At 51.0% G+C, this 11,684-nt stretch overlaps 3 protein-coding genes across 3 annotated transcripts; 1 reads left to right on the forward strand and 2 right to left on the reverse strand.

Annotated features, from left to right (window-relative positions):
• Positions 1–1,758: 1,758 nt before the first annotated feature.
• Positions 1,759–2,214, reverse strand: SPBR_07964 (uncharacterized protein; the record flags this gene model as incomplete). Its single annotated transcript, XM_040766216.1, has 1 exon — positions 1,759–2,214. One exon carries the CDS (start codon positions 2,212–2,214, stop codon positions 1,759–1,761), a length of 456 nt encoding a protein of 151 aa, XP_040617180.1.
• Positions 2,215–4,076: 1,862 nt separating this feature from the next.
• Positions 4,077–5,774, forward strand: SPBR_07029 (msf transporter; the record flags this gene model as incomplete). The annotated part of the gene is made up of 1 exon (XM_040765284.1): positions 4,077–5,774. The coding sequence occupies one exon, from the start codon at positions 4,077–4,079 to the stop codon at positions 5,772–5,774; it is 1,698 nt and encodes a 565-aa protein (XP_040617181.1).
• Positions 5,775–8,296: 2,522 nt separating this feature from the next.
• SPBR_07287 (uncharacterized protein) lies at positions 8,297–9,649 on the reverse strand (the record flags this gene model as incomplete). Its single annotated transcript, XM_040765541.1, has 1 exon — positions 8,297–9,649. One exon carries the CDS (start codon positions 9,647–9,649, stop codon positions 8,297–8,299), a length of 1,353 nt encoding a protein of 450 aa, XP_040617182.1.
• Positions 9,650–11,684: the final 2,035 nt, after the last annotated feature.

Consider the following 11,684-nt stretch of genomic DNA (forward strand, 5'->3'; position numbering starts at 1 on the left):
GGTCCACACACTTGCCCCTTGTTCATCGGCATGGGGAGTGTGGGATGGCACCCAATGATTGCCGTCTAATAACGCTGACAGCCTGCCACCGGGAGCATTTCCCTTGGAGGAAGGTGCATAGGTTCCCAAACCCCGGGAGCGGAATTGAAGGTTGGCGTGTTAGACGGAGCGCATTTTGAATTATCTACTGAGTACGGAGTTGACATACTTGGAGTGACGCGCGTGCTTTCGTAATGCTTGGAGATATGTAGAACAACTCAACAAAGTCGATAGGGAGGCTTGTAAGATACAGGGTGCAACAACGTGCAATAACAAGTGTGTCAAGTGAGCACGTCTCATCAAGATCTAGCTGTTTTGCTCTGTGAGTGCTGCTCGCGGCTTGACGACACAAAAGTAGAATACAACGGGAAGACTTTGGTAACAGGCAACTTGGCAACATAACCTCTCCGCATCCAGTATCAAGATGGCTGCCACCCGTGGCCAGGCCAATGATAAAGACGCATAATCGTGGAAACATGACGCGCTGTTACAAACTCGAGGTGAACGTTGCCGTGCAGCTGGCGATGCAGGCGGCTACGCGACGTTCAGGAAGAACAAGACATGACTTACAGTAAGCAATCCTCAAGAAAGTGCAGTATACACGGGCAAAATACAGCAATGATTTGGGAAGGACAACATGGGCGACTTGAGAAGCTGTAAGCAAATAGAAGATATACGACGATGCTAATTCTTTTCTACTGACCAGGTGAATATCACACATCCCTGTGGACCTGCTACCGGCATCGATTCGCGGACAGTTCATGCTCTATTACACAATACATGTCGCCCTCGGCAAGGTCAGCCGTCTTGCGGGCAATGAATTAAGCAAATCGACGGGCTTCATCACAATCTCCATTGCGCGGTAGACGCAACTTGAGAAAAGCCTTCTCACTCGACAAGGAGCACATATGCTGTCCAGGAGAACCCCAGCGCAGTGTAGCGCGCCGGTCGTATCAGTTCTTAAGCTATGGACATCATCATCGCTGTCGGTATTCGTCAAACCGACCACAATGCCCACGACCAAACCTCGTTTCGGTTGTCAGTGCAATCGGAGACAGCTGTGACGAAATAAGAAAGTCGAATGCTTTAACAACGCACCGGAACAGAACGCTCGTCAATATTTTGTGCCTTAGGCCGGAACACTGGTATCGAGACTGAGGTGATACGTTTTCTGTCTCGTTCCACCGAAGCTGGTGCTCAGACAGCCGCATACGGATGTCGAAGTCGGAACTCGACAGATTGATTGTACTCAGCCTGGTGTGGCCTTAACAGTCTAGATACAACTCCCTACTGGGATCGCTGCCATCGGCAGACAAATGCAGTCTCAGTCGCCGATGATCACATATAATGAAAGCATGAGTCGAAATCGTTCCAAAGGAAACCGGAAGATACACATGGGGAACTGACCGGCACAAAACACAGCAGCAAAGGAAATCTCGACGGAACACAACAAGGAATACGAATGGCGATTGGACCGTCTATAAGAGAAAGAACAACAGATTCGGGTCTTTTGCGTCTAACTGTAGTCACAGGAATACCTGTATACCGAGGACACTGTCGGCAAGCAGCGCTGCCCTATTCACAGTCGAAGAGTCGAATCGACGATGGACAATAACCTCAATGCACCAGAAGAAGACACAACGATAAGCTCGCAATCATGGTCAACCGCTTTCGACACGTCAGCCATTATCCTCTCCCTACTCGCCCAATGTTGCGTTGCTAATGCAAGCAGGTAATCGTGGGCCGCGGCTGGTCAACTTCGCCCTCTGCAGCGCTGTCGTAGTCATCGATAATCCGACAAAATTGTCCCCGTGGTCTGGGCACATAATTGGCCCTAGCTTCTTGGAAACTGTCCGGCGAGTTGTACATAGAGACAATGCTCGCAGAAGGGATGCGGTATAAGATGAGAAACTCGTTTTCGGCAAACTGATACCCGTTTCCCGAACTCTGCTCGACATTCAACTCGGCCTGAAGCTGAGTGCTCTCAAAGAGAGCAGGTCGGGCTGAGAGCGGTATCTTGGATAGATCAATCTCATAGATGGCGCCGGGCCAGTCGGCCTCTTTGGGTTCCTGGTACGCGTTTAACTCTGCCCAGCTGGCGTTTTGTAAGTCTTCCTGGTTGGAGCGCATTCCAGCACGCACCCAGGCATCACGTCGCTTCTTGGCCCATCTCATGGCATGCAGATGATTGCTAAAAACGGAGAGAAATGGTCCACCCTTCTCGGGGAATTGTCGACAATTTCCAATTCCAGTGGCACACCACGGCCTGGGTGAATTCTCGCATGTCGGAAAACCCACCCTTGCCGGCGATGCCTCCGCCATCACCGGCCACAATGTCGCTTGTTGCTCATGGGCCTTGGTTTCCCATGGACTCCGGGCACTGCACGCGCCAGAGCTGAGGGGGTTTGCTTCGGTAAGCATGCTCGGAATAGTCAAATGGGAAAGTCTTGTCTGCAGTCTCCAACGTCGCCATCGCGTCAGCTAAAGCTGGGCTACGGTAAAGACAGCCGTATTTCGTCGGTTAATGGGTTAATGGGCGTTAAAGTCAAGGGGGAGAGTGAGTCCAAAATGTAGAACTAGATTGCTGGTATTGACGTTCTCGTTGCCCAGCTGACATGATATCTGGATGTAGCAAATCCATATTAAATACTGGCGGCTTGTCTAGCACGTTCTGACAATATCCAGGCCTTTGTTTTCTTTGGTCAACTTCCCAGGGGTTGATTGGTCGCCCTATTTTCTGTCTTGCATGCTGTCAAGGAAGTTCCAAATTTACACTTTCAATTTGCTGCGTCGTGGTTGCCTAAAGGTTGCATTTGTATTGACAGGATGCAAGGTGTGAAATCTATATATATCATTGTCAAGCCAGAGGAGGGTTAGATAAAAACAGCATTGTTGCTTGTGTGCCTACACCCCCATCAACCACCGTCGACGTTCCATACGCTCCTCCGCCGCAGTGGACGTTGCGATGTTCCGTTGATGCGTCGATAACCAGCTCGTGGGACATCAATTCAAGGCACGATAACAAAATACGTGTGTTGTGGCTGTTTATTTCATTTCCAACATGGATTTTTCAAATCTTCTGTTCAACAATGCGTGCACTATTGCTCTCGTCTACTGCCCTGACCTGTTGGCATATGGCAGCTCCTCGAGGCGTGTTGTGGAAACTCAATGAGCACCGACTTTTTGATGTCGTAATGTTGATGTTTTTGTTTTATTTTTGCTGGTTTGGAAATGTCGGGTGCTCCCGCAAAATTTTGGGTGCGTCTCCCTTATTGGGAATTTGTCTCGCTTTGCGCCTTCCTGTTTGTCATTCTCACGGTGGTGTTCAATCCGTGGCAAGAGCGAACGGTAAAAGCGATTGCCAGTCAATGGGTCTTGCTGACTGCATGGTAGAGACCTTGGAATTCTCTCAGTATGGTGCATATGGTGAGGTCCTGTATTCGATCCAAGGATTGTCCCTCAATTTTCATGTCAATTTTTCTGGTTTGATTTGTGTTGTTCAGTAATTCGTGCTTTTCGTACTCCGTATTACTCTGCATCGGCAGCCATGCCATAGGGCGCGGGCCTTATCTAGCTTTTGACATCCAGGGCGCTACTTGCAGATAAGCAAGCACATGTTGAAGGCTCCGACGCCGGATGTGAAGAACGGAGGGGGCTTTCTGGTGCATAACATGAGGACGAAAGGTTGACATAACGAAGAACGGGGTCCAGAAACATATGGCGCGGCTGGACGAACAATTAGAAATCCGACCCTGGAATTTCGCCATAGGCGTCTGCAATTCTTAGTCGCTGTTCCCCAGAAAGTTAGCGAGCGAACACGAGAGGCGAAAAGGAAACGAAAGAAAACGAAAGAAAACGAAAAAAAAAAAGTCCACAAAGAAAAAGGAGAGAAAAGACGAGAAAAGACGAGAAACGAAAAAAAGAAAAGAAAGACAAAGGACAGTCGACAGCATCGTGCAATCGACAGCATCCGTGTCTAAGACAGTCTCCATCTCGAATCTGCCTCTCAGCCGACGTCGCAACTACCCAGTGATTTCATGGCCGACCCCCTCATTGTCGACGAAACGCGGCCGCTGCTCGCAGACACGGTCTACAAAACACATTCTGCCACCACCACTACCGTCGACGAACATCCTGATCTCGAAGCAGATGGCCATGGATTGCGCCGCGATGACCTCGTCGCGTTCGCCGACGACCCGGACAACCCGCGCAATTGGCCAGCCGCCTTTCGCTGGACAATTGTGTTCCTGCTTGCGTTTATGGCCTTCACCGTGACGTTCACCTGCATTTCCGTCGTCCCCTTTGCCAGCCACATTGTCGACGAACTCGAGGGCCGTGGCAAAAATGGTTCCGCGGACGACGACGGCGGCAGCGGCGTCGGGTCCGCCAGCGTGCTCCTCGTCACCATTTGGGAGCTCGGAGAGGCCGCTGGCCCGCTCGCCATTGCGCCGCTGTCCGAGACCGTTTCGTGGGGCCGCGCCAAGGTCCTGACTGCGACGTCCGCGCTCTTTGCGCTGGCCACCGCCTTTGCGGCTGTGGCACCCAGCACCGCGCTCTTTATCGTGGCCCGCGGCCTTACAGGCCTCGCCGTTGCCACCAATGTGCTCAACCCCGCCATCGTGGGCGACATGTTCCCACCCGACCAACGCGGCTCCGCCATGTCGCTCGTCCAGCTGACCCCGCTCATCGGCGGCGCCATCGGCCCGGCTATTGGCGGTGCTGTGGCCGACACCTGGGGATGGCGGTCCGTGCTGTGGTTGAGTACGGGACTGGCCGTCGCCTGCAACCTTCTCGTGTGGGCCGCCTTCCGTGAAACGTACCCGCCCGCCATCCTTCGCATCCGCCACGACCGTCTGCGGAAAGAGCGACAGACACCCGGTGCACTGCAAGCCACCAAATTGGCAGGCGCGGCCAGCGTCCCTTCCTCGCCATCCTCTTCCTCGCTGTCGTCGTCGCCCGCTCCTTCTCCTTCTCCCACAGTCTCGGTGCCGACCTCGACGTCGCCTTCCTCCTCCGGCCTGCGCCACATCCGCGACGCCGTCCTACGCCCCGCCATCTTGCTCGCCGACTCCTTTGTCCTGGCCTCCCTCGCCACCTACGGCGCCGTTCTCTTTTCCTACTTTTACGTCATGTCCGTCTCGCTGCCCGACATCCTCGAGTCCCGTTACGGCTTCTCGTCCGCAGCCACGGGCTCGTCCTTCCTCGTCTTCAGTACCGGCGCGTTTTGCAGTGTCGTCATCTGCAACCGTTACCTCGACCCCATCTATCGCCGCCTCACCAGCACCCGCGGCCGCCTCTCCCCCGAGGATGGTGTCACCCGCATCGGCCGTCCTGAGTTCAAGCTGCCGCTGGCTACCTGCTGTGGCATCTTGCTGCCCCTCGCCCTCGCCGCCTACGGCTGGTCCGCTGAGCTCGTGCTGCCCCTGCCCTATCTTCTGTTCTCTGTCGGCTTTATGGGCGCGTCCATGATGCTCACCTTTCTCCCGCTGGCCGCCTACGTTGTCGATGCCTTTGGCCTGTACGCCGCCTCCGCCATGACGGGTATCATTGTCTCTCGCTGTCTGTGCAGCACCTTTCTGCCTCTGGCCGTTGCACCGCTCATTGCTACTTTTGGCTACGGCTGGGGCTTCATGGTCCTGGCCGGCATCTGTCTCATCGTGACGCCCGTACCCGTTTTCGTATATATTTACGGCGAGAAATGGCGCCAGCTTTCCAAGTACACACGGGATGCGTAGGCCATAATAGTCTAAGCGGCGGGGGACGATGAAGGAATAAAGTTGGTTTCAATGTTTGGCTCTTTGTTACTTCTAAAAAAACATTGAAAGAGCTACGAAGAACGTGTCGTCTTGTGATACGTACGATACAAGAGACAATGACTGCATGTTTTGGTTTGCTTTAACAGTGGTATCTTTTGCGTTATAGGTACATAGATACTCACAACACGGAAATCACTCGTGTTCACATAAATCGATTTTACTCATTAATTTGTCGATGTAATTTTTGCTTCAGACAAAATGTCAAACGCGCCAACCGCGCATATTATTTTGGCCCCCTTTTAGTCATTTCGTAGCCTGTCCTAAGCGGAAGCAACCTTGGTCAAGTCCTAATGGCAGCACATACATCGTACCGCTTCCGCAAACATCAGATGATCGGCTGCCCGGCATCTCTATTTGATGTTCGCTGTCTGCCTTCCGATCGAGCAACGCGAATTACATCACTTGTAGTCGGTTATCCACGGATATCGGAATCCTTCAACAAAACAAAGAAAGGACAGTGGAGGGTCGTGCAGTATTTCTGCCCAACGCCCACCAGCCTGAGCACGGAAGTCAACCGATGAGATCCTTTTCATAACGGTTGGCTACTAGATGTACGGACTTGAAAATGCATAGACACAAAGTAATCAGAAATGACACTCGTCTTCACTGCGCCTTAACAATGTATTCTTGATTCCGCTTCCGTCACATGCACATCCATCATCCGACAGTAGATGTTTATGACGTGAGTGGTGATTGGATGGTGTGCAGCACGGGTGTGCGTGTGCATCGCGATGTTTCCCGGGGGGGGGGGGGGTTACTCCCTTTACTTTTCCTGGCTTTGTTTCATGGCATTGTCCCCGTTACGCCCGGTTGTAAATCTTGCCGTTTTTCTACTTTGTTTTGCATTTCTACACACTTCCGTTACACAAAACCCCACGCTTCCTTACCACACTTATCCATCCTACGAGGTGCGTGGCAGGTTACAAAGCAGAATGCATAACACAGACGCGCAGATAAACTGCATGCATCTGGAGCAAATAGCCGAAAAGCATATGTCGCTGCTCCAGCAGCTGACAACCGTCATGACCATCGGATATTGGACGAAACTGCAGGCCCACAGGAGGAGGACGAAGAAGACGTGGTTTGATAAAAAACAGGCAGTCGCCACGGAAATACATAAATTGCAGTAAAACAGTTCTCGGGCGGTCTTGCCGCTCGATTTGCAAAACGTTCGGAGGGCGTTCATAATCGTGAGCGGTATTTTGTCAACTCGTCTCGACTTGCTCTCAAATACAGTTCATGATTAAGAAACAAAAACGCCACAACCAAACGAACAAGCAGATGCAGATGCATATGTAACAAGGGTAGGAAACAATAATAAAATGATGAATATGTGGGGGACATATCTCGTCACACCGTCTTTTTGCCACGTTTGGCTCTCCAGCTCTACCTACTCCTTGTAGAAACATCACTCTAGTCTAACGTGGCTGTCCACTAGTGCTACCCTCCATCCTTTTGGGGGAACACAGCATACCAAGTATGTCAGATAACGCACCTCGAGAGCGACAGAATCGAGCATTGAATCGAAAGTAAATTGTGTGCCCTGAATTCCCAGAATTGGCGCATATGCCCAGGAAAATAACGCAATGTGGGCGCAGCTACAGAAAAGAATAAGGCGAAATGTGAGAGGTGCTGAGAACCGAAGAGCTGTCAAGCGGATATGCGTCAAAATCACATGATGACGCACCAGTCTCGCCGTCCTTGTTCTGATGCTGGAATACTATGTTTTATCATTTCATTTGTTCCAGATTTGGCTACCGCTTTTTTACAAACAGGTTATTTATGTCAATACTCACATCCTTCTGGAACGATAGCCCCTTCGCCCGATCTCCCATTCATCCATGTCGAGTTTGTTACTTCCGCGTGAACCATGTCTCCAATTTGTTCTAGTTTTGTTTATATATTCGCGTACACCTTCGGTATGATATAGACGACCATTTTCATAAAATTAATAACAGTGTTTTGTATGATAATGCAAAAAAAATACATTGGCAAATTGTAAGGCGTATATTTGATAAGAAACCTTACAACATGTGAGTAAATGGACGTTGGAAAACAAAAACGGTCAGAAATAAAAACTAAGAAATGCTGAGTAAATGAAGAGGTCCAACGTGCAAAATGTGAAAGACAAAACAGGCAAAGTAAGGCCTAAGTAATAATGCACTTGGCGTTTAAAAGAAAACTCGTCAGAACCCACCTCCCCCTTCTCCAAAAATGCAGCAAGTACAAAAAACAAAATAGAAAGAAAAGACAATAATGGAAGAACAATGTAACGGGAAGAAAAGTGTGAAAAATAAATGAAAAAAGACATGTAAAAAGTGAGAGCGTGCCCCGCGAGAGACTTGTTACCTATAACCCATACCCGTTCAATGCCCTCGTAACCATCGCCCGTCTAGGTAATTTCCCAGGGCCGTGAAAAATCTTGTTATGTAGTCAACCAGTCAGGAGGAGCCATACTCCCGCCGTATTTTTTCTTGAAAGGGCCTGAACGCCGCTGGGTTGACGCCAATGACCTCCATAAACTCGGCAAAGAGGAGGTCGCGAGTCACCCGACCGCCTTCCGCCCGCACATGAGCCTGAAGACGGCCGGAATCGGTGTTCTTGAGGAGCTCGTCGTAGGCTGGCTGTTGAGCCACTAGGTACTGGACGACCTCGCAGAATCTGGCTTGTCTGCCCTTCGTGCCTAGCTCAACCAACTTGCCACAGATTTGGTACCAGCCTTGGACGAGCTCCTCATTCAGTGTGCCCTCCAAGATGCGGAACTCAATTGTGCGTGGGTTGGTCCTGGAGCGCTCGTCTTCGCCGCCGAATGCACTAAAGTTGAATCCAAGACGCCGGTACTCCCGCTGAGAGCCAGACAGCAGGAGTCCCAGTTCTTGGGACGTGGCCGATTGCCAGATGGCACGCAGGGCCTCGTTGCGGAAAGCTGCCTTCCCAGTTTCATTCATATACTTGTGCCATTCTTCGTCGTCTTCGTCACAAACACTTGAGCGCACACGCGCGAGCAAATCCTCACCAATAGTCACATTGTCTGTTGCAGGCGATCTATTGTCCAGAGCCAGTGCAAGGCGGCTGTAACGGCGTTGGTCAAAGCCCCAAGTGTAGGCATGCGAGTAGTTTGGTGAATGAGGGTTTCGAACGCTGCGTAGCATCGGCTCCGCCAGCCAAAAGATGGTTGCCAATTTCTTGAGAGTCGGGAGTGTAAATGCCGTCCCGTCGCAACGTCCTACATGGACATGGACGTCACATGTATAGTTAACGCACGTGGGCAAGGTTTTGACCTGAGAGAGGACTTTGCTGATCAGAAAAGGCGCGTAGAGATCTCTCCAAGCTAGCTTCGGTGAGTTGAGCTCTACCGGAATGGCAATGCCATTCGTGCGGCGGCTGTCTGGCCGTGGATCTTCCTTCGTGTGCTCGACAGAGTTGGCCTTTTTGACAATCCAATGGGACGGCCAGTAGTCTCGCTCCTTGAGACCATTTTCAGATATGTCGCTCTTGCTGATGGCACGAGGCTGGCTCGAGGGTGCGCGGAGATAAGGGACCGACTTATCTGGTCCTGCACGTCGTTCGATTACACGAGCCAAGGCGGTGTATGCCTGCTTCTGGTAGGCCTCCTGACTTGTGGTAGCAGGCGTATCCGAAGAGTGACCGATTGGTATACCAGCAGCTTCGGATCGGGGCAGGCCCAGCAGTAGAAACTTGAGTTCCATGCCAAGGCAGAGGTCTTCAACAGTGTCGGGCCCGGCCGGTAGGTCGGTGCCGTCACAGGGGCCGAGTACAACAGCGCTAGGCATATTTGTAGCTTGTGGTACCTGGTGAGAAACGTGTTTAAAAGAGACGTTGTATGAGAACGTATCCGATGAACCGACCAGGACTGTCTTTGCTTGATGTCGTCTTCTGTACTCTAATGAGTGAGTGTGGTAGAGTTGGATGAACAGAGTTGTCTTGTCGAGGAGTCTCGTCCTACTATTTAGGAAAGAGAAACAAGATATGACGAGTGCGCGAGTTGGTGGCTGCGTTGGGCTCTGATGGAATTCCATTTGTATCCGGTCTCACAGCGACGAAAAGTCACTGCCTCTTTGATTTTATACAAGAAGTATGTACAGCAGAGAAGAGGCTAAGGATCCGAGAAGGGTGTGCGCCGAAACAGGCAAACTTGCAAAAGCGGAATAAAAGAATTGGGCACGGGAAGTGATGACCATGGAAACAATCCAAAGAAAGGCAAAGTCCAAACCGGTAGTAACCGATGTCTCGTGAACGAGCGCGAGACGGACCCGTATGTGCCTGGAGACTTTCTGGGCAAGACTGATCCGTTGTTTTGAAGACGGCAATGTCGATACAGGACGTGAACTGAGTCCGGCAGTTTAGATCGACATAGTCTGCCCAGAAAGCATCACGATGTTGTCTACCGGAGAGATAGCCCAACATCAAATTCGGGTTGAAACTCGGTTGAAACGGAGGTTGGATGGATGCTGGTATATGGACGAAGACAACAAGAAGGCGGATAAGGAATTAACAAGTATATGGACATGTTAGAGGAAGAAAATCTACCTTGACAATAGCAAGATAAGAGTCAAAAGAGGTAGAAGAATCACGGCCCGAATAAGCAGACGCGGTCAAAAAAAGGATAAAACCTGAATAAAAATTAAACGTTGCCGGAAAGGACAGGGAAGGATATCAACGGGACAGAGAATAAATCGAACGGGACAGTTAAGATGCAAGGAGCTTCAAGACGGACGAGTGGAGAAAGAAACGGCACAGAAGAACCACCAGCACCATCGGAGTAAGATGACTGGTCTTTAGGAGCTGGGATATGTAGAAAAAAACAGTTCCATCTCGCATTCTCGAAGGGGATGGAGGGGCGGGAACGAGACGGCCTGTCTGACCCATTTGGGATAGGACGGGACAAGAGTATGGTGCACTCGTCACCTTTGCCCTTTTCGGTCTGAGAGGACTTCTTCGTCTTATGAGCAGCAGCGCTCGATCTGGAAGCCACCGAGTGCTCCGACAGTGGTTGACATGACAGCAGTTGGCAGTTGAAGAACCAGAGAAAACGGCCGGTTGGATGGGGTGGGCCATCCGTTTAAACCATGCCGGGCTGCCAGCAGAAGCTGGCCCGCTGGAAGATCAGACGAGCATCTTGACGGATGGGATGGGAGCAGGATACAGGACCAGTAACGAGTGGAATATAAGAAATGTACAAGACAAAACAATGTAGATTCAAAAACGCAAAGGGGCAAAATAGTGAAGGGAAATATCAACAGTAAAAGAGGGGAAGCCGGAAAGCGAAAATGGAGTACGGAAGTCACAAGAGAACAAAGCAAGCGATTACAAAAAAAGATAAAGAACACAAAATCAGCTAAAGCAATTCGCAAGGAACCACGCCAATGCCGTGTTCGCGACAGGGCCTTGACGCTGGGCATTCCGTATCGCTAGAACCTCATTATGGCTGATGTGTGGCCCTAAGTTGGGAAAGAGAATCCTGAGTATGTCGTGTTCTGTAGAGCTTAAGCAGTCCAGCTCCCATGTTTGGCCATGTTCTGGCTCTTCTGACTTGCATTAGTGACCGTACCCGTACCCACGACGATGCTGCCTGCTATCGCCATCGCTAGGCACATTTCACAAATCAGGACAATCATGCCCAGAACTGGAAGGAACTAGTGTCAAGTGGCCTGGCTACTGCGGCCTCAAACACGAGGCGAGTCTGCTAGCAAGCCAGAGCAGGCATTGCTGCTTCGAGAGTGGGGTCTCCTCATCGATAGTTGTTCAGACCCTGTCTGTGTGTGCCAATCACTCCACCGTCGTCTGTTCTCGGGCACCGCATTGCCC

Source organism: Sporothrix brasiliensis, assembly GCF_000820605.1.
Source record: "Sporothrix brasiliensis 5110 chromosome Unknown Cont20, whole genome shotgun sequence".
NCBI lineage: Eukaryota > Fungi > Ascomycota > Sordariomycetes > Ophiostomatales > Ophiostomataceae > Sporothrix > Sporothrix brasiliensis.